We start from the raw sequence: 21,808 nt of genomic DNA, 5'->3' as shown, positions 1-21,808 counted from the left end.
TTCTGGCTTTGTTTAGTTTAGCAGAGGAGATTCCTTTCAGATTAGCTCAGAGACTACTTCCATTTTCCCTCATTTACGTCAAACCCTTCATTTAAACATGAACTATCAGAAAGAGAATGAAAATGGTACCTCCTTTAACAATGTCTGCACATTTTTGTCTTGCTTTGATTCACACAAGTGCTCCATGAAGAGATGTCTGCAAGGAAGGGGAAAACATTCACAGGACATTGAACAGGAACAGTGTGAGAATAATGAAAAGATATATATTTTAAGGCTGAATGGTTGTTTTTTTAATCATTTTTGAAAGCCTAGGCCTTCTCCTGCAACCAAAGGGGAGCCAAGTGACTGTCAAGAAGTGAGGGATGGGACTTATAGATTTAAGAGTTTAGCTGAGTTTTTACCAGGATTGGCTTCACTATAACACAAAGCTATCCACAGCCCTTTCTGCTGCTGGATTTATCTTTCCAGTTGCTCTGCATCCCACCCTGGACTGTGGCACAGGCACATCTTCTCTCCTGCCAGGCAGTGAAACATTTCCTTCCATGTGCAAACCTTCTGTGGGCTGCTATGGTACCTTCAGGCACTGCTTTGCTCCCAAACCCAGCATTGCAAAGGGCAGCAGAAACACAGGAACATCCCGAGCACGTTTGCAGCAGTAGATGTGAAAGGATGATCTGTGTCTGGAAATTACTTCCCACAGCAATTCAATGCTGGCAGTTCTTGGAAAACTTCTGGACATAATTAGTTCCCACTGAAACTCCCTGCAGTTCACGCCCAGTGACCAGTCGGTGCATTAGAAGGCGTCTGTTGCAAACATCTATTTTTTTTCTCTTTTCCTTTGTGCTGCTGCTCCTTTTTTCCTTCTCTCCATTTTCTTTTAGGAAAATAGGCAAGAGCAAAATTGCACCTCCTTTTTCAAACAGACACAACAAAACAATTGCTCACCCGAACAGAGTTAATGGAAAATATGTAAAGCACCGCTCATTGTTCCTTTGATATTCAGTGTAATTGCCACACTGAGCATCAAAGGAGAATAAACTACACCTTCCATGCCTTCTTTAGCTATAAGCAGCAAAAATAGGATTCATATTTTCTTGGAAAACACCTTTGTGTTCATGAGAGGTTCATTTTTATAAAAAAACCTGTATCTTTTCTGTGTCTGGCTTTAAATCTACAGTCTGGTGTTTGCTTGTCTCCCTGTGGAGCAGAAATCATTCTGTGCCAGCTGTTTAAGAGAAGAATGTCCTAGTGAAAGCAAACAATGGGCTGTGCAGTGGGAATTGCAAATCTTTGAAAAGAGTAATTGAAATCTGCTCAGACATTTTGAAGATTCTTTGCACAATATTCTAAGCCTGTTGGTGGCTTAGCTGTTGGCAGGGTGGTCCTCTTTGTAGATCCCTCTCTTTGGTATGAACAGAATAGCATAAATATGGAGGAGGAGGAGAAAAAAAGGGAAGTAGAGAGGTTTTCAAGTCCAAATGATTATTTTCCTGTTAGGGCTCCTGAAGTGAGAGAGTGCTGTAAACATCTTTCAGTGAGAATGAAAAAAAAGAAAAAAAAAAAAAGGAAAAAAGAAAAAAAAAAAAAAAAAGGACAGAGGCTTTTCATTTATCAGGTGTTCTCTGGCTCCAGCTCTTCCACTCATACCTTTTAAGGGCTGTGGCAGATAAACTGTGGTGGATCTGGTTGTGTCTGCTGAAGATGTTCTAGCCCTCGTCTGCTATGCAGCACTGCTTATTCTCACCCAGCTGATGCTGCTGCACAGAGCAGGGAGAGCTAAATGTGTGCCAGACTTCAGGCAGCCACACCAGTAGCAAGGCTTCTGACCTCTGATACTAATAAAAATTCGGCTCTGCTTGCAGGCTCTTCACTGCACCAGTGTGAATTTTCACCTCACGAGGGAATTATGAAGATCCTTCAGTCTTCCCACTTGAAAAACAACGAGGCATAGAACTTGAAACTTAAAAGTGGCCCCAAAATTAAGAAATTTGTCTTTGGTACTCTGAGACAATCCTCACAATACTCACTTTAGTAGCCCTAGGAAGCTGACAATAAGAACGTTGTATCCAGTGCACAAATAGCCATTTAATATCCTCTATGAGGCAAATTAGGAAGGATTTCAAACACTGACATTTGTATCCAACAAACTGTCCAAAATGGATGTGGGGTGAATTAGTACAAACTGGAATAAGAAGTGAATGAATACAACTGTTTTGCAGATGAAATTAGGTTAATGATGTTCTACGCGCTTGGAATCCCACCATGACCTTCTGAATTAAAAATACCTTTAATTTATTGGCAGCTAAAGATATGACTCTTTTTCTTTAGACAATATGCCAGAGTACTTTAATCTTTCACTGGGATATGAAATACAATACTAAACCCTTCATTTACTTCCAACTTCTGAAATTACAGGAAAACTGATAAAATTGTGCAGGGACTTATGCTAGTGTAGAATTTGACCCCCTACTGCTTTAATCATCTCTGATGTAAATTCACTATGGCCATGGAGTTATACTGAGGCTGACTGCCCAAGGTATCTGATAGTATAAATGATATTACCACATGTACTATACTGCATTGTAACATTTCCCATCTGCTTCAGCCTCAGGAGAGAAGCATTGAATCAAGCTGATTTCTTCCAAGGCAAACCACAGAAACAGCATGGCATAAATCTGTTAGCCATCTCAGAGAGCAAAGGGGAAAGAGAGGGTCATGTCCCACTTGAAATTCTAATTGCCTGACAAACATTGTTTTAATTACAAATTTAGACAACTCAAAACAAAAAATCATATCATACATTTTTCCCCACATAACCATTGGGTTTTATCACATGAGAACCTTAAAGCACCTTGAATTAAGTAGCTCAGTGCTTTGCATGGGGTGCTACATAGAGTAAACAGTAACAATTATCTATTTTCATTCATTCCCTTTCACTTAGCAGATGAGAAGCTGAATCTCGCTTTTATGATGCCTTGGATCTGTCAGAGTGCTTGTACAGTCTGGGAAACCTGTACACAATGACTTTTCCAGTTTTTCATTATTCTTCCCAGGACAGACCTACTGCAATAAATGTTGCAAAGAACCCTCTAATGCTATAAACTATTCCTGGTCCTATCTAAAATCCAAAACACAGAAGAGTGTCTTTAAGCTATAACTTTTCTTTTAAAGTTCTGATAAAATCTTGTGTTAAATTTTGGGGTTTTTTCCACTTAATTGATCCTAATAATGTTGAGCCTGAAGCTATTGCTTTTCTTTAGAAATATGTTAGGCCAGCTTCTTATGGAATAGAATTGGAAGTGGTCAGATGTTCAAAACAAAGATCACCTTGACATTTGGATTCTGACTGTAGAATTCTCCATTGACTACCCAAGGAATGGGCAGGATGCAAGTTTAAAGAAACTAATAAATCCATTAAATCATTAGTAATCATATTAGACATTGAATTTATGTCAGTTTTTATTTGGTTTTTATTTGGTTTAAGACACACAAGTCTTTATGCCATTTGGCATCACTGACTAAAGGCAAGAAGCATATCAATATCAGAATACTGCAGAGTAGTGAGAATTTGTGCCAGTGCTACAACAAGATAGCCACAAATAAAATGCTTGCAGCCTTATTTTTAGAGTGACACCAAATGGCTCAAAAGGTGATGGGCCAAAACATATTGCAATGTAAGAACAAGGGGATGGAAAAATCTCATAGACATTTTATGAATAATTGGAAGAGTAACCCAAGAATTATGCAATGGTTCCTCTAAAAAAGCATTGAATTCACTGAACTAAGATTAAATTCTTTCTTACCTTGTGTCCTGCTCTAATTCAAATGGTTATCCTTATTTTAAAAGATTTGAAGAGATCCAGTTTCCACCAGAATAATTAGAAGTTGATGTTCTTCAGGTCTGCTTCAAAGCCCAATAAGATAAAGGGTGGTTCTGATCAGACAGTGATTACCCTTAACCAGGAAGGAATTATCTGCATTCTGTGCCTTATGGCAAAATGAGGTCGATCTCTACTAAAAAGACAGAAGTGTAAATATAATTGAGTTACAGAGTCATTCTGTTGAGAGAGGACTTTGGAGAGGAAATCCCAGAATAACATCTCAGTAGAGATTGTCATTCAGGAATATCTTCCTCCTTTACAAAAACAATTTTGGCCATGGTGTTGTCAAGGAATAGCTAAAAACCAAAAGATTTATAACTGCCTTTTGCATCCATCAGATGTTTTTCTCAAAATTACTTTTATGAGTTCAGAAACAGATACAACAATTCTTTAGGCAACTCCCCAAAAAGAAGCAAGGTGACACATACACAGCAGTCTGCTCCATCCTGCCCATTGTGAGACAGTTCTGCCAAAAAACAACCCCCACCAACTGAAAAAGCAAAGAAACCTTCTTGCACTTTGTTGGCTTATTAGGAGCTTTGAAACAAGGAAGCTCTTCTGCCATTGTTTCTCACTCTGGACACCAGTTGAAGCCAACAAGGCTGTTGTGTAACAATATCACTGGTCACTCTTTCCTTGCAGCACTGCTGTGGCAGGGTGACCTTTAGAAACTGTATGAAGAACATCATTCAAAGATGTCAGCATGCATGCTTAAACAGAGCAATTTTTGAGACAGAAATGTTGAGACAGAACAATGTGACAGATTCAGCTATTTCAGACCACATTACTTTTGAAAAGAACAACAAACCCCTGAAGATAAAGCAGAAAAATTAAGAGTTCTTAAATCACGCTTTGAAAGATTACAAAAACCACAATTATCTGCAAGAAGACTGAAGCCAGTTTGTGCTTTACTTGGTAGTAAATATGCTTAAGATATATTTCTAAAATTTTTAAAAGTTGCATAAAAGTTGCAGTGTTTGAAGCCTATAAAGGCAAAAGAACAAGGAATGATTTGATTAAAATGCGAGTACTTGTTTGTACCTGTGCAGGCCTATTTGGGTTTTTTGTTTGTTTGTTTTGTAATCTGATATATAGAATGGGTGAGTCTCAGAGCAAGGACAGTTTGACTGTATGCCATGAGGTTCCTTAGCCCCAGAATTCAGCCTCTTCCATCCATTGTCAGTGAAACAGTGCATGCCTCCATTGCATAATACTGCTGACAGACAAGTACAGTATCATGCTTCTCCAGCATTCTTTTATGCAGGTTTTTTTTTCTTACTCTGCATGTGAGGAAAGGGGAAACCTGGGACTGGTGCTGTGGCAGAACTGTTCCAACACCAGCTTTCTTGGCAGATAAGCATCCCTAGTAGTAAGAAAGCTTTGGTTTCATTCTGAAAGCACAGAATGTTCTTTTTGGTGTGAAACTTGGGAAATCTGTGAACTATTCATTCATTATTTTCCATTCCAGCTGATAGCAGTTCTTCCTCCTACAACTCATGGAACAGGAAAGGATTTTTAAGACAGACCCACTGCAATTCTTCACCGTCTGCATTTAAGTGATTTATAAATTGAGGTTTTCTTCCTGATACCTCTGATCACATGGTGGACAAGGCTTACAAAATATTACATCAGTACTATTAAACCTGGAAATGTCTTAATAAGTAGGGATGCCCAAATAGGTCCTTATGTCCTCATGGACTGTGTGAAATAGATTCAATTAATTAGTTGGTTCCTTTAAGACGGTGCCAGCTGAAAGAATGTCTGAAGGCCTTGCAGTTGAAAAGAACCTACCTGATAAACCATTTATTTTCCTTTATTTCCACCTTCTCTCCTGATTCCCATGAAAGAGACAGTATTTCAGACTTTTTGAGTACTCAGCACCAGCCTGAGAGGGCAGGCCAACAAGCCAGGCCATTCTGGCTCAGCAAGTCAATTCATTCATTATGAGTCCACTTGTTTCCATTACTAATGATGGGATGGAACGAGTGTGTTTGGGTTTCTTATAAACATCATCACAATACCAGACAGGGAGCCCTGGCCATTTGCTTCAAGGCAGACGCTGTGGCATTCTTTTCTGCTCAGTAAATGGAAAGCAGCATTGCTTCAGATGCTGGGGTGGATTCCTCCATCTGCTCCACTGCAGGGGAGAATGAGAGCATTTCCATCAAAAACAGACAATATATCTCCTTTCTACTTTGTCCTTTGGTTAGATAATGTATCAAACAGCTCTGGAGTATCCAATTAATAGATGTATTTACTACAGAAAAAACGCAAAGCAAGTTTTGAAGTGGTCATCCTGTAAAGTAAATGAACAAAACCAGGTCAGAGTGAGGAAGCAGAGGGTTTGTCCAGTTAAAAAGTAAGAAAAAGACCCTGCTTAGCTTCATCTAGCTTTGAATTCAATAAAAGTTAGAGGCAAGGCCTACTTCATCTCGATGCTCTAGCCCTTACCAGATTCACTTTAAATACAGCAAAACCTGTTTGACTCATCATGCTTGTGATCAGATTCTCACAGATCAAAGTTCCTCAGTTTTGTTTCCCAAGCCATCTTCAAGCAGCTGCTGGAGGATCATGAGTCACCTCTGTATGGACTATTGCCCTTTCTGAGGCAGAATCAGACAAGTTCAAGATGTTCTTTAATTTCTAACCATTTAGTCACATCTCTGTAAATGAGATATGTGATTCTGCTACTAATCCACAAGCTGGACATTTGCTTTATCCAAAGTGGAAAACCCTGTGGTTTTTGAGGATACTATTAGGAATTTTTTTTCCTTTGCCATATAATTGTGGTTAAGTCATGATCATAGTGCTTGCATGATCATGCTTTGTTATAAAGCCAAAAGCAACTACAAAGCAGGTCAGCTTCTCAGGTCACAACACTGGATAACAAATTTCCATTCTCCTCTTTGGGATTAGGATTATGCCCCATATGACATCTGTCATGCTTCAGGCTTGTAATGACTATATATGTTTCCCCTTGTACCCATTTGGACTCTTTTATGTACCACACTTATAGGTTCTTTGGAATTAAATGGTGATTTTCCTTTCAGGTTTCACTATTGGTCTCCTTATGTACAGCTGTTAATCTCCTCAACATGTGAAGTAATTCAAAACCAGCATATGACAAAGATTGTGTTGCCCTTTTGTTGTTTTATTCACTGTTTAGGCTGGCCCGTGGAAGTGCTACTCACAGCAAAATCTTTAACAACATGTATGCTCAATAAAGAGCATAAATGCAAAATTATTCAGGCTTTCAGATATTGAATTTTTTCACAGTGCACTACAGGTTGACAGAGATTCCCATAACCCATTGCAGCAAATGCCATAGAAGTGAAGTGCTGTATAGTCATTGTATTTAGGGCTTTGGGAAGAAGAATAAGCTTTTGCATTGACATAGGCAAATACTGTTGAGTTCTAATACTTTTTAAATCTTAGGCTAATGTGTGTGTTTAGGAATCAATAAGAAAAGCTGTCTACGGCAAGTATGTGACTATTTTACCACAAGTCTAGAAGCAGACAAGTCAGCTCTTTTATAACCTTATTATTCCTATATGTTAGTTGCCAGTGCTTTAGCACAAATCAGCTTTCCAAAGGATTTTGGAGCTCGTGGTTAATCTTTATGAGCAATGCAAAACGCATTATGTCATAACATGCTGACACACAGATCTACTTCTGAGCACAGGGGGGGTGTCTTTAACAGACTAAGTCTTCCCAGATGCAAGTTTCCTTTGGAAACCTTTTTAATACTTTCATTGTGCCAAAGGCCGCAGAGATTTTCAGTGCAGGTCTTCTAGCTTATTTCTTAATTCATTTAACAATGTCCAGAAAGTTAGAAGTGATATGAATGTCATTATATCCATATGGCATCAATTTTTTTGTCCTCTTCCTGTTAAATGGTGCCATCTACTGTAGAAGAACTGAATGACAACCTTGTAAAAATGCAGGGAAATCTGCTTTATTTCCTTATTACCGTAGAATTTATCAATTGTTTTGATACATTTTAAATTTTCATTATTTTCTTTTATATTGTTTACTAAAATGTGGAAAGGTGAGTGTTCTCAGTGTGAAAAGCTGGTCTCTGAGAAATCTTCTGCTGTTGTCTTGAAAACAGAATCTTTTCTAACCAGCAGTGCAAAATTATGGCAAAGATGCCATTTTTCTGCTCCCTATCCAAGCTGTCCTCTTATCTGTAAGGCAGCAGCATCACATCTCTGGAAATAAGTAAACAACAGAACAGATCAATGGAAATTAAGTAAGGATGAAGAAAAAAATGACAGATGAACGTGCAAATCCTTGGATAGGAATTTCCTAGTGAATAAGGACCCTGTTGCCTTAAAAATGTGGTTTTGAAAGGCTAAGAGAGTGATACTGAAATCTGGAAATCTGATTATTACAATTAATTAAACATATCTTTTGGTACAGAAAAGTGTGTATACTATACATCTTTTTATATGTGTATGCTATTCCTACAACTGTACATTACAAGGCCAAACAGTAATAATATTAAGTTCTTTTAGATCCGTATTATGGTATCTTCATTTAACAATTGTATCTAAACTTGCCCTGAAGACAAATAATTTCTCCCTTTCCTTGTTATGTTTATAAATGAAAACAACCTTTTTAACCTGTGGAGCTGGGAAGGGCTTAAGCAGAGTTTCAGCTGAGTTACCCCAGGTGATACCGATCTGTGCCCATCCCTGCTCTCCAGGGTGTATCCAACCAGCTCCTTTGAGATGGATAGCGAGCTCTAACCTCCCCAGGAGCTTTGATGGCATTCTGCCTCCCCCCGGCACATGAAGGACAGTGTGTACACTGAGCCACTCGTCCACTGAGCTACTCAGGTTTGCCACTTTATAGTTTGGTTTTTCTCTTGAGTCACTAGAAAGAGGATTTCATTCATAATGCTGCACTTCTCATTTATAAAATGCATTTCAGATTTCTTGTTTGTCAGGAAATATTTATCATTAGTCTTGTCAAGCCTGGGCAATTTGCTTTTTCCCAAAGTGCCCACAGTGAAATCCTGGTTTGTGAAAAGGAGGAAAATGTTTCTTGCAGAAACAGTCAGGAATTAACTAAGCAGAGAATTAACTTATTAACCTGAGATCCACAGACATGGTTATGTGGTGTGAGAATTGGGAAACCAGACACCTTTTCCAGAAATTAGATCTAGCTTGGCAGACTAAGGAAAGATGTCTAGGTCCTCTTCAAAGGTAGTCATTGTTAGGTGGTGTCCTTTGAAGCAGCCTCCTCTGATGTTGTGCCCCTGTGTTGCGTGGATGTGAGGAAGGGGCTGTCCTGGAAATTAGCAGTTCTTCCTCATCTATCTTGTGCAGAATATGAACTTTCTTGTGAGACACAAAAGGAATGGAAAAGAAAAAAGTAAATTTCTAAGTGACAGAGAATGCTTGAGGGGGATAACTTTTCATATGCCACTGGAGTATTTTTGATTTTAAGAATTTTTGTGTTGTCAAAGGAAGGCAAAATAGGGGCTCTCAGCCTGATATCAGGCAAAGAAAAGGTCTGAAAAGGGGTTTTGAAGCTTGATGCATCTTGTTGTTATTCTAGTCAAGATAGTGGTCAAAATCAAGTCTTAAACATGTGTCAGCCTTGACAAGACAACATTTTCTTGTTTGCTTAAAGTATATTTGAAGTGCAAAAATAACATAAGTTGGTGTGCACAGACAGCCTATAGTAGGGTTGAAGTCAGAAAAAGGAACCTCCTGTCCCATGCAGTGCCCTGCTCTGAGATCCACACTCCAGCCCTCCTCTCAGTTAGCCATGATGTCCTTGTTGGATTCCCAATCACCCTTCCAGAGCTCATACAAGGAGGTGATGAATTTTATGGGTGGAATAGAAGAAAAAGATCAGGTTAATATGGACCAGGAAAAGCAGCTGAATGAGACAACGGGAAGTGAGCGGGGGAAAGCTCATCTCAGCTGAGTACATGACAATAAAGAAGATGAACTGTTCAGGTACAAAATAAGAGTGTTCATGGAAGATGAAAAGGGAAGTCACATGTTATAGAATACGTGAAACTCAGGAGCATGAGAAGAGAGGAAACACATCTAAGTATGTTCATTGCTAAAGAGCCTGGATGTGGGTATGGGAACAGATACACACAAATACAGAGAGAAAATAAAACAAAGGATGTAAGGAGATGAAAAGACACAAGTGTGATAATGTGATAGTGGAAAAGATAAAAAAAACAAAGATCAAAGATGCAGGTAGCGGGGAAAAAAAAAAAAAACAAAAAAAGGAACTGCATAATCCATAGGAAGGCACTGCACTATAAATCTGGACTCAGACTTGTACTACATAAGAATGACCATTACAACAATTTTATGGCATTTGGAAATTTCTGCCTGGAGCCAGTGGTAATTTTAATGTCAGAGCTTTGAATTACATCTTTTGGCATCTTGTTTTTCTTTTTGAAGGGTGATGTGTAGTAGTTAAATTATTCTGGTATTAAAATTTTATAAATGATGTAGGTGCACAAATAGCTCTTCCTCCAGAATTTTTCATTTGTAAACTGAGTTTGAATTAATTATCTAAATAATCTTACTTTATTCAAGACATTCACTGGTATTTATACTTGTAATCTGAGACTTCTAATCACTTCTATAAAACTTAAAATTAGCTAATAAAACTTTGTAGTGCTATTTTCATATTGGTTTCTTAAATGACCTAGCTTTTTGGATGGTGTTTTTCTAAGAAAATACAAAGCCCAAATTTAATGTTTGAAGCCGAATTTTGTCAGTCTTTTCAAGTTCATAATATACAAGTTTGATTAGCAAAACAGATGTTGGAAGGAATTTACAAAGCCATGAATAGTACAGATGAACAATGTTTTTCCTCAAAATACAGACACTTGTAACATTTAAACAGGCCAGATGACACAATAATTGCAAACCATGTGGGCAATTAATGTGAACATTCTTTTAGATATGTCACATACGTTGGCTTTCAAAAACCACTTTGAAACCCCCAGGTGCTAGCTATTAATGCAAGATGCTGGTGACAAGAGTTCATGCTGGACAGATGGTTTCTTCCATGTGTAAGTGCTCATACTGGCACACGGGGGCCAACGATACACTTGTTTGAGAAGTTTGGCACATTTACATTTTAGCTGCAGCGGAGAATTCAATTGATAATTAGACAGTAACTCAGTCTGACACTAAAATTACTCTAGACTGAAGATTATCAGAAATTCAATTGAGCTTTGAATCAGCTCCAGGAGGTTTCCATTGATGTCTCTTTCTAAATGCAGAGCAGACTGCAATTAATGTAACAGATCCTTCCAACGTCTGAAGAGGAGTATTTAGCCTTTTCCTTCACGCACATAACCTATATTACAGTAACATACAAAACAAACTATCCTACAGTTTTCATCTTATTCATCTCTGATTTAGAAAAAACATTTGAAAAAATATGAACCAATTTTGTCTTTCTCTCCAGTCACAGGATGTACCCATCTTGGGCAGGAGTATGCTGACAGGGATGTTTGGAAACCAGAGCCATGCCAAATCTGTGTGTGCGACTCGGGATCTGTTCTCTGTGATGACATCATCTGTGATGACCAGGAGCTGGACTGTCCCAACCCAGAGATTCCTTTTGGAGAGTGCTGTCCAGTTTGTCCACAAACAACAACACCACCTCCAAGAGTAAGTTTATTCCCGATGTTCTTTCTTTGATGTTGCTGCCTTCTTGATCCATGTCAACTTCAATTCATTTTGGTTTAGGTGCTCTTAAACACTCTTCAATGTCACTTTCTGGCTTTAGGCAAATACTTAGGATGGGCAAATTTTGCCAAATCACATTTATAAACCAGCTTGAACTTACACAGAGTTTTATCTTTATCATTTAAATTGAGAATACTTCTGTATTCTATCAGAGAATTGGCACCAGCTATGGTAAAATGTTTGTTAGTCCTTTGGCCTATGCAGATGAAAGCATTAAGTCTTTCAACACAGTTTTACATATACAACAGTTACAGAAAAAGAGTAGAAAGAGGGCAGTAATTAGCTATTATATGCTTCATTTCAGGAAGAAGCATAGGAATAAAGCAAACACCTTATTTATTGACCACATGATAAATCTATATCCATGAAATCAATGCTAACAAAAAGTCAAAGAAAACTGGAAAATTTTCACAGCACACTGAGCATCTGCATTTCTTATCAACTCAATTCTACACCACTAAAGAGTAAATTTTCTTTTGCAGACTTATTGCTGACTTAATGCCCTGGAAAGGAGAAGTGATTCAAACTGTGCATCCCTAATTTATCATCATCATGTTTATAGGCACCAACATTATATAAGCCAGTTGCAGCAACCTAACCTCAGAAAAGCCAAGAATGGTAGCACATGCCATCTCCTCTCCCTCACCACTGTAGTGGGTGAGGCAGCTACACTGACCTCTAAGGTTATCTGAACATTTCAGCCATGTTTAATATCAATGAGATTCTCTTGGAGTACAGACACATTGAAGGTTCTTATCTAGTAGATAAGAGTGAAAGAGAGGTGTAGATGGAAGAGTGAGAAGATGCATTTATGCAGCTCTAGAGTATCTGCTTAAACATGAGATGTTACCTTGTGTTATTTGCACCACACTAGTGTAACTCTACTGCTTCCAGGATTACCTGAGCTACTGCAGTGAACAGTTTGAGGGGTGTCCATGAGTGGTACATACAACCACACTGGAGATCCCACTCTTGTGTCTAGAGACTCGTTTTATCAGTTCTGGGGTGGCTGATAATGAAGGACATCTGGAATACTCCCCTTAGCCTCTCTCTTTGATATATGACCCCATTGGAAGCTGTCCTGTTGACCTTGGATGGTGTATAGGGAAATGTCACCTTGAAAGGTCCAAGATAGTTTCAGCTGAACATTCTTTGTTTCCACTAGCAGCTGAGTATGTAAACTGAAAATCCAGATAGCAACATGTAACTGAATTGTTAATTGAAAAATAAATAAGTTGGAAAAGTGGATCTGAGAATTCAAAATTAGCTGCATACTCATACTTAACATGCTGGACTGGGGATAAAAGAAAACTGTCCCTTACAGTGTTCCACAGTGGACTTCTGTCCTCACTGCACTCAATAGCAAAGTTCTACTGACTTAATTAGTGGCATGTTATTTGGCTGGACAGGAGGTGTGATTCTATGGATGAACCAAGAAAGTGCTGATAGACTGACCAATAATCCCATAGCTTTTAAATACATTGAATAAAAATAAATGGAATTCATGTCATAAAATTTTAGTCAAATGCTAAAATGTGCTTTGCTCTTGTCTATGGGTGTATTTTTTTTCTCTTTTTAAATTTAATCACTTTTCCTTTTTTTTCTTAGACTCCTGGAGTAGTCAGCCGAGGCCCCAAAGGAGACCCTGTAAGTACAGCTGTTTTTATTCTCTCAAGGAAATGAACAAAATTAAGACCAATTCCTCTAGTGTTGTGTGCCCAATTCAAGACGCTAAGATACTGAGCTCTCATTGATGTCTGCACTGTCCACAGATTGCACTATGTAGTTACTTAGAAGTATCCTTTTAGGTTCAACAAAACTCCACAAAATTTAAACTGAAGGACGCAGAGAGATTAGTCCAAATTGAGTCACATTTGTTATGTTTTGTTATACTTCTTCCCAGTAGGAAAAAAAATCTATGGACTCTGCTAGCAGTATCAATTTTAGATTCAGGAATTGAACTGTTTAGTATTTCTAGGGTGTTTGACCAAATATCAGTTGCAATAAGGCTCTGGCAGCAAAGAATTGCTCCCATGTGTGAATTTGGTTTGCTATGTCTTCCCTGAATATTTGGTTGTGGTCTTGTGTTTAACAGAGATTTCCCACCATGGTCACACCGGCTTTGTTATGAATGGAAAGATTTTTTCTGCAATGCCCTTGAAGTTGGAGGCAAATGACAACATCTGTATCTGTTTGTGTTTTTGCAGGGTTCTCCTGGGGCTCCAGGCAGAAATGGTCCCCCTGGCCCACCAGGACAGCCAGGGAGTCCTGGAGCTCCTGGGCCACCCGGAATCTGCCAGTCGTGTCCCAGTATAAGCGGAGGTGTAAGTCATCACTGTGTTCAGCTTCTGCCTTGCTGTTCATAAGCATTCCAAGCACTACTGTAAGCACTTGTCCCCTGCACCTTAACAGGTGCTTTGCTTTCATCTCTCATTAGTGCTCTTGAAAAACAGAGCTGATGGCAATGTGGACTTTTGTTGTTGTTTTGGATTTTTGTCCATAAGACCTCCCTGGAGTGCAATGAAATCTCTGCCTTATCTTACGTTTTAAAACTTTTAAAGCCAGATCTGTTGAAGGAAATAGTCTGACCAGATAAAGGCTGTAGGAGGAAGTATGTCCACTCAATCTTAATGGTTAGGCAACTCTAAAACTTTCCCATATTTTACGAAATGTGTGTTGAATAAAGAAACATTCTCACAAGACTAGACTTAAAGACAGGTCCTCTGCTTGCAAGGAAGTGTTTTGTCATGCTCCCTCTTTACTTCTGGCTCATTGAATCTTGAATTTGTTTCTGATTACCAAAGAACTTTATTAGAGCTGTGCAGACTCAGCAATAGAACTTATGTGTAGCAAAAGGTTTTGTGCAGTTGGATTTGTTCTGGTACCTGAGCCCCAGGCAGTGCTTTAAGAGATGGTGTTGTCTCCCATGCCATGGACCAAGCCTAGATCTACAAAATTGGGTTTCTTTAGCAAAGTTCTTAAAAATTGCAAGCTAAAACAATTGCTATTTTTGAATATAGGCCACTGATTATAACTTCCATGTATGTTTCCACTCCCAGGTAAGGCAGAAATGGAAGAAAAATGTCTTGGTTTTATTTAATTCTGAAAGGGATTGCCTCTGCAGGACAGAGCTTCTGGGAGAGGTCCCTATGGATCAGTTAACCAGTCTCAATGGACACCTCAGCAATATAGCAAGAGAGCTACTAGCTTTGGGTTGACAGGAGAGGGCAAAAGGCTCAATTAGTCACTCATTCCAACACTCTGTCAAAGATGTGCTGTTGTATCCTGACAGAAGGATTGATATCAGTAGCACAGGAGTCTTGTACCTGTCCAGTGCAGGGGCTGGGTCTGCAGTGGTTTGGTATATTAGGAGAACACTGCATGTATTGAACCCTTCCTGCTCAGCCACCTGTGTGCCATAAATGCATTACTGCATTAGTGCCATATCATTTAACTAAGCCTGCTACTATGAAATGAGTTGTTCATTAGTCACAGGTAAAAGAAATGAGGAAACTAGTAATAAACAGTTGCATTCTTTAGTGCAAAAGAAAATATTTCATCAACTTCCTTGAGTGACAACTAAGTCCAAAGAAAAGAGACTGGAGGAAGAATTTTAAAAGGAGAGAGAATGGTAATTTTTTTGGTCTGCTGAGGCCCAGCTGTCAAGATGACAAATGGACACTCCCAGCCTAGGGAGCCAACTTTACCATGACCTCAGAAAGAAGACATTGGCTGCGCTTCTGTTCTGGATGATGTAAATGCATGGCAACTATACGTCAAACAAATACTACTCAGTAGATACAAATTAATTATTTCCTTGAATTTGGCATAGCAGTACAAGAAAAGAGTTTTTTATTCATAGGAATCACATTTTTTCTTTTTTTTTTTCTTTCTGTTTTTCTCTATTTCTCTTACAGAGTTTTTCTCCACAGTATGACTCCTATGATGTGAAGGCTGGCTCAGTTGGTATCGGGTACCCACAGCCCATTGTAAGATGATATAGCACTTTTTCTGTTCTTTCTTTATTTAAAGAACAAATTTTCTGCTTGTAGATTATACCTTGGATGTGTATGTATCCTGATTTTAATTTAACAATATAAGTTTTCATTTAATTTTTGCCTGCAAGTTGAATGTGATGTAAGGCAGCAATTTGCTCAGCATTATTCTAGAAAGTAGCAATTAGTTCATCTGGATTTTTCGTCTTTTCACTTTCTTTTTTTGATTTCTTACCTTCATTTTCCTAATCTCTGTCTCCAGTTCACTTTCTTACACTACCTAAACATTTATTCTTTCTCCCTTACATACCTTCCTCATTTATCTGCTTCTTATTCTTCCACTAATTGCTTCCCTCCCTTTCATCACTTTTTTATCTCTTCTACTGCCCTTAATCTTCCTTTACAGATCAGCAGCATTTTGTCTTTACTCAATATGATGCTCCACACTTGTTTACTTTTCCACAATTTAAATTTTCCTCATAACAAGCAAGTAAACCCTCTTATAAACTTATTTTTTTCATCCCAGAAGTTAAAATCTTCTCACTTTTTCCTTTCACAATTACCATTTTTTTACCCATAGCTATGTGTGTGTTCTAAGGATGACGTATCTGCCTGCTAGGCCTGGCCCAAGCTTTTCACAATTTTTTTTTTTAGTTACAAAAAGCATGGATTGCTTGAAAGAGTTATGTCTAAGCTATACTTCCCATATAAAATAAATCTGAATATTGCACCTCGTGATTTTCCTTTTAGCTGCTGGGATTTGGAGACACTCACCATGAAGTGTTCTTGATTCAGGCAAACTGCTATATAGAGGATGTTGTGAATTGCTATCATTTGAAATAGGTTGCTGCTCCATGAATCATAATCATTATTTTCAGTCCAATTCTACGTGACAAGTTTGGGTATCACATATTGTAACTTAACAAGGCACTTTCAAGCAAATGTGTTTTTTTCTCAGGGTTCAATCAGATGATCTTGTGAAATAAAGTTTACTAATCATGAGAGCTGATTTTGCTGAAATACAATTCATTGTTTTCTCACCTTCTTTTAATCTATTTATCTCTACCTCCTTCATTGGCTAATATGATCATCAATGTATTCGTCTTCTTCAATCATGTGGTTTTGTATTTATTTATTCATTCATTCATATTCAACTCCTCAAAGGTTTTACCCACAGCTTATCATAATCATCTACAATTTGCTACATGCTGTCTTAATATGGGATGTGTTGAACCAGTCAAGTAACCAGCTCTTTCAGTTAACAACTATGGTTACACCTCTCTATTTTGGCATTTTCCTGGAAGTGAGTAGCAATTTCATGTGCTCTGATTCCAGGATTTGAGTTTTAAAAAACCCCAACAAACTACTTTATTGGACAACTTAGAATGTCTTCATGTCTTCAGGATTGTCTGAATACTTCACATCATAAGGTCTTTTACATTGTATCATGACATACCTGACAGCAAAGTGGCACCACTTGCAGACAGATGTGACTGAAACAATTAGGAATAAATAATACCTATAATTAGCATTACATAGATCCATTTTCAACTCAAATACTCGGTTTGAGAAAGTTTCTAATTTGAAATAATTTGGAAGATTAATTAAAAATTAGCACCAAGATTTGTCCATCAGTAGTTACAATGCCTGACATTTCCTCTATCACACATCTCTCCATTGCTGTCTTCCCATGGCTTTCTGTTGCTTCTAGACTGATTTTGTGCTTTACATCACAGTTTCTCATTACTTTCTCATATAACCTCCACATATTGTCTGTGTCTCTTTTCTCCAGTGAACATCCTCCAACTGAAATATGCTCATTTGTTGAGCCTGGATGCTGGCAGCAGGCACATGGCCCTCCAAACTGTCAGATTATCTCCTCAATGTGTTGCTGTAAAAAGATAGTATCTTGTTTGTTTATAGCCATATGTCTAACCAATTGATTGCTGTTGATGAGTTGATGACTGTAATTTGTGTTGAATCTATAATTGCCTTATACCTCATGAGTTCTAACAATTAACAGCAAGGGACTGCTTATTGTATGCACACCTCAAAGGCCAGCCCATTTACCCTGACCATAACTGCTCTGCCACTCGCTCTACTTTTTGCCCTAGAAAATAGCAAATATTACAGTGACTCACTCATTTAGGCAATCTGTAAACTAATATTAACATAATGTATTTGTAGTATAGGAGTGTAATATCCCGTATATGCCAGTACAGTGTAGCACCAATTAATCTTGTAGTATGAAAATTAGTTTCATGTATCATCTGTAATACATTACTGTGGGGGTGACAGTGAGTGCATTCCTTAAGGAAAGCTGTTTGGAGTTCTACCTTAAAGAGAACAGAGCTACCTGGAGTATGTGTGGTAGCTAAGAGACCAATGAGAGGCTGTGGTGTATGCAAGGTGAATTGGTTAACCAATTATGTGATAGCTTGTTAGATGTGAGAGTGCATAAAAGGTGTGGATATTACTGTGTCAGAGTGAGTCAGATCTAGATCTACTAGGATGTGAGGTGATGTAATAGGAACTAATAGGAACTAACTTCTACTATGTGCTGTGAAGAGCTGTCTGTTAATCTATGTTGAATAAACTCCCTAAGATGTGAGCCTTCTGATCAAGCCTTCTGATGACTGCTGTGCCTGAGCTCTTCTGACCATCAGTCCATAACCCAGTTCAGTATAAGGGGCTCCCCCTATATATGACCTCTTCTGACACAATATGGCAATATCCCATGAAACACATTATGTGGATAAATAAATTGTGGGATATAGTGCCACTACTGCAGCACACAGTGATTCTCATGTAATTCATATATGTAACTCTTTTGGCTTTATGAAACAAATGAAAGGTTTAATTAAACAAAAGCTTTTAAAGAACCACTGTGCTAACTTTCAAATGTTTTATGTTTTGCAGCACCAAATGCTTTTGTGGTTGTTGTTACAGGAAGTACAAATATTGAGGGTTTGGTTAGTCCAGACCTCCTTTCTTATGGCTTAGTACTGTTAAAGTTCAGAAAAGATTTCACTGGTGGAAATACTTGCTTTACTGACAATAGAAAATTATGCCCCTAATTCAGTATACATTTAAGTCCTGAGAAAGCTGTAGTCAGGCTACTAAAGGTCAGTTATATGTCAGAGAAGCTGACATTCCATTTATTCTGTTAAACAAATTAAGAATTCCAGTTATCTATTCTTCTCCTGAAAAGCTGAGCTGTGGGCATCATTGTGGGGGTCTAGAGAAGGGGAATACTGACTCAAATAGGAAAAATCACAGCTTTCAAAATATCTTGTGGAGTATATTAGTTAAGCTTGAAAGGAGAAAACCAGTGAACCCTTTTCTGAAGGCACTGTAGCTACAAGACAATGTGTTTGTTTAGCAGTGTGGATATGCACTGCTGCTTCTTTTTTACTGCACCAGGTGCAGGTCATTGTGAATTTTTCTCTGCACTAATATGTAAAATTTTATTTCACAGGTATTGATGACTATTACAACTACATTAAGCTTTATAGTTATATAGATTAATACATTAATATAACTACTATTTTTTAATCTACACATAGAGTGGCTTTCCAGGACCCCCTGGCCCCAGTGGCCCCCCTGGCCCACCTGGTCATGCAGGTCCCCCTGTAAGTAAAATTAATTTTTCATAATCACATCATATTCTTTTATATGAGCTTCTCTTTTTCTCTGTCCTAAATATTAAGCACTTTTTCAACTGATAAATCTAGAATTGTATAGATAAATGTCATCCTCTGTTGATAGGGTCATACCTTCTATGCATCACCAAGACTCAAAAGCTGAGGGCTACATATTGTGCGTGCCTAAGTCCATGTGCTCCCCTGAGCTCTCTGCAAATCTGTGGGGTGTCAGCCAAGGCTGTTTTAGGACATACCACTACCTGTCATTCTGTTAACAATCCCAAATGTCTATCCATACAAAAACTGAACAGGAGGTAAAGGAAAATGGGAGCCCTAAAACATTCAGTAAACACACAAAGGGACTGATTTTTTGACATCCATCTCCTTTTAGAGGAGTAGTTTTAATTCTGTTTTCATGGAGGCATATTCTGCTAAATTCACCTTTGGTGCTTTGTTTACCATTTTGACTACAATTCTCCTTACAATTATGAGATTATAAAGTATGACAGCACCATGAAATGAGGCCTGTGATTACCCACATCTTAACTAGCTTTTTTTCTGCATAATAGGGCTCTGCTGGGTACCAAGGCTCCCCTGGAGAACCAGGACAACCAGGCCCTCCCGTATGTATACATTTCATATCACTGTATATGTTCAAGGCATGAATCTGTGTCATCATTGAAGTGGATTGACATTTTACAGTTCATCCTGTCTGCTTACTATGATGTGTGTCAAATGTACCAGTATTTTATAAAGCTTAATGCATTTTTAGTTTGAAAGAGACTTAATAATTTTTATTATTATAGTTAATATTATTTATTTTTCTATAGGGTCCTCCAGGCCCTGTTGGAATGATAGGCCCAGTCGGTCCACCTGGAAAAGATGTAAGTTCACTGTTATTCATCCATTTATTAATAAAAGGGAAGAAAAAAATTATACTTAGATGGTAAGAGAGCAGAGTACATTGCTACCATTTCATTTGAGAATATTTGCCATCTCCATATTTCTCCATTTGACAATATGACTGTAATTGGCATGCTTTAGGTCTAACTATCCTTTAAATAACCATTTCAATTTTAGAAAGCAATTTGATTTACATAATAAAAAAAAAAGAAAACATAAGCATGAAATACACTGTTTTGATCTGGTGCAAAATAAATTAGCAGGTATAAAGAAAATCAGGCAGTAGTGATAGTTTTCTGCTCCCCTTAAATCTTACTTTGATTACTTATTTAATACCATCTTTTGTGTCACAGCTGGCAGTCCTGGACAGGTATAGTACCAGACAAGACAAACAGCTAAAGATTATGTCCATTTTGAGTGTTTTATCATGAAAAATAAGCTTTATGGGATCATCTCTTTCTAAATTTTAGCTTGAAATAACTTAGATATTAACTGAAATCTTGTTAAAAACTGAGATTTTAAATTCTGGCACCTGTTTTTTGGAAGGCAGTGAACTGTTGCCTTGCTATGATTTACCCCCTTATTTTTGGTAGAACTTTCACCTGCTGATTCTGACTCATCTTCATCTTCTAGAACTAGTGCTTTGCCAGTAACTGAAACATAGCAAAACACTAACAAAACTTTATTTTCTTTCAATAGGGAGAACCAGGAAGACCAGGCAGAAATGGAGATCGTGGAATCCCTGGAATACCGGTATGGAAAAGCCCCCACTAACAACAATCTTCTAATCAAATGGGTTTTTTCCCATTTTAAGTTAGTCAAGTGAACATGACTCACATTGAACATTGGGTTGTGCTTTTAATACAGTAAGTTCAGAATTTATCAAACTTTCTCTATGTGTTTAGGGTCACAAGGGAGTCCCTGGAATGCCTGGGATGCCTGGGATGAAAGGTCAACGAGTAAGTATTAAGTATATTGAATATAGCCGAGTCTGTTGCACTACTTGAATTATAGTGCTGCGTGGTTGTGCTCTTTCAGCCATCAGTTCAAAGAGACTGAATCAGAGAATTAAAGGCAAATTTCTGAACAATGTGATCCGACCTTCCGTAAAAAATCCTTAAATTTTGTCCAGTTACCTCAACTGTAGAGCTTCATCCCAAATGCCAAAAAGTGTTCACAACACTTGATAGCATTCATTATTGAAAATATGCCCTTCAGGGGCTTAGTATTTTGCTATGAGGAATCAAGTTTTTAAGAATGTAGGAAGAATACTATTGACAAATCTGGTTTTCCTTTCCCACAGGGTTTTGATGGAAAAGATGGTGCCAAAGGTGACAGTGGTGCTCCTGGTCCAAAGGTAAAAAACTGGAGTGTCATCTTTCTAACAGGTAGATTAATGACCTCCACCATTTATTGTACAGCTGTTCTTTGCATCTTATAGAAATCCAGTTAACATTAAAGAAACCCATTTAATTGTTCTATGAAAAGAATAAGAATCATCCCAAAGGAGTTAGACTTTCTGAAACACATCATGTCCTGACTTTTCAGCCATAATAAACATGAGATTCTAAAATGTAGGACATGTCTGGTTAATCTAGAATTTTTGAATAATATTTTTAAGGAACAAGGATTTCTGGGTTTTTTTC

General features: G+C 37.9%; 1 protein-coding gene across 2 annotated transcripts in view; it reads left to right on the top strand.

Annotated features, from left to right (window-relative positions):
* Positions 1–21,808, top strand: part of COL3A1 (collagen type III alpha 1 chain) — a 51,499-nt gene that overhangs the window by 6,733 nt on the left and 22,958 nt on the right. The window contains exons 2-11 of one of the 2 annotated variants that reach the window (XM_071562091.1): positions 11,337–11,542; positions 13,229–13,267; positions 13,828–13,944; positions 15,538–15,609; positions 19,182–19,247; positions 19,829–19,882; positions 20,090–20,143; positions 20,862–20,915; positions 21,068–21,121; positions 21,466–21,519. In XM_071562091.1, coding sequence (XP_071418192.1) covers positions 11,337–11,542; positions 13,229–13,267; positions 13,828–13,944; positions 15,538–15,609; positions 19,182–19,247; positions 19,829–19,882; positions 20,090–20,143; positions 20,862–20,915; positions 21,068–21,121; positions 21,466–21,519 — 770 coding nt within the window. The remainder of the gene's footprint in view (positions 1–11,336; positions 11,543–13,228; positions 13,268–13,827; positions 13,945–15,537; positions 15,610–19,181; positions 19,248–19,828; positions 19,883–20,089; positions 20,144–20,861; positions 20,916–21,067; positions 21,122–21,465; positions 21,520–21,808) is intronic. The other variant, XM_071562093.1, reaches the window with a different exon arrangement.

This window comes from Pithys albifrons, chromosome 8 (assembly GCF_047495875.1).
Source record: "Pithys albifrons albifrons isolate INPA30051 chromosome 8, PitAlb_v1, whole genome shotgun sequence".
In the NCBI taxonomy this organism is placed as follows: Eukaryota; Metazoa; Chordata; class Aves; order Passeriformes; family Thamnophilidae; genus Pithys; species Pithys albifrons.
Note: the sequence above shows the minus strand (reverse complement) of the source record. Positions and strands in the feature narration are given on the sequence as shown.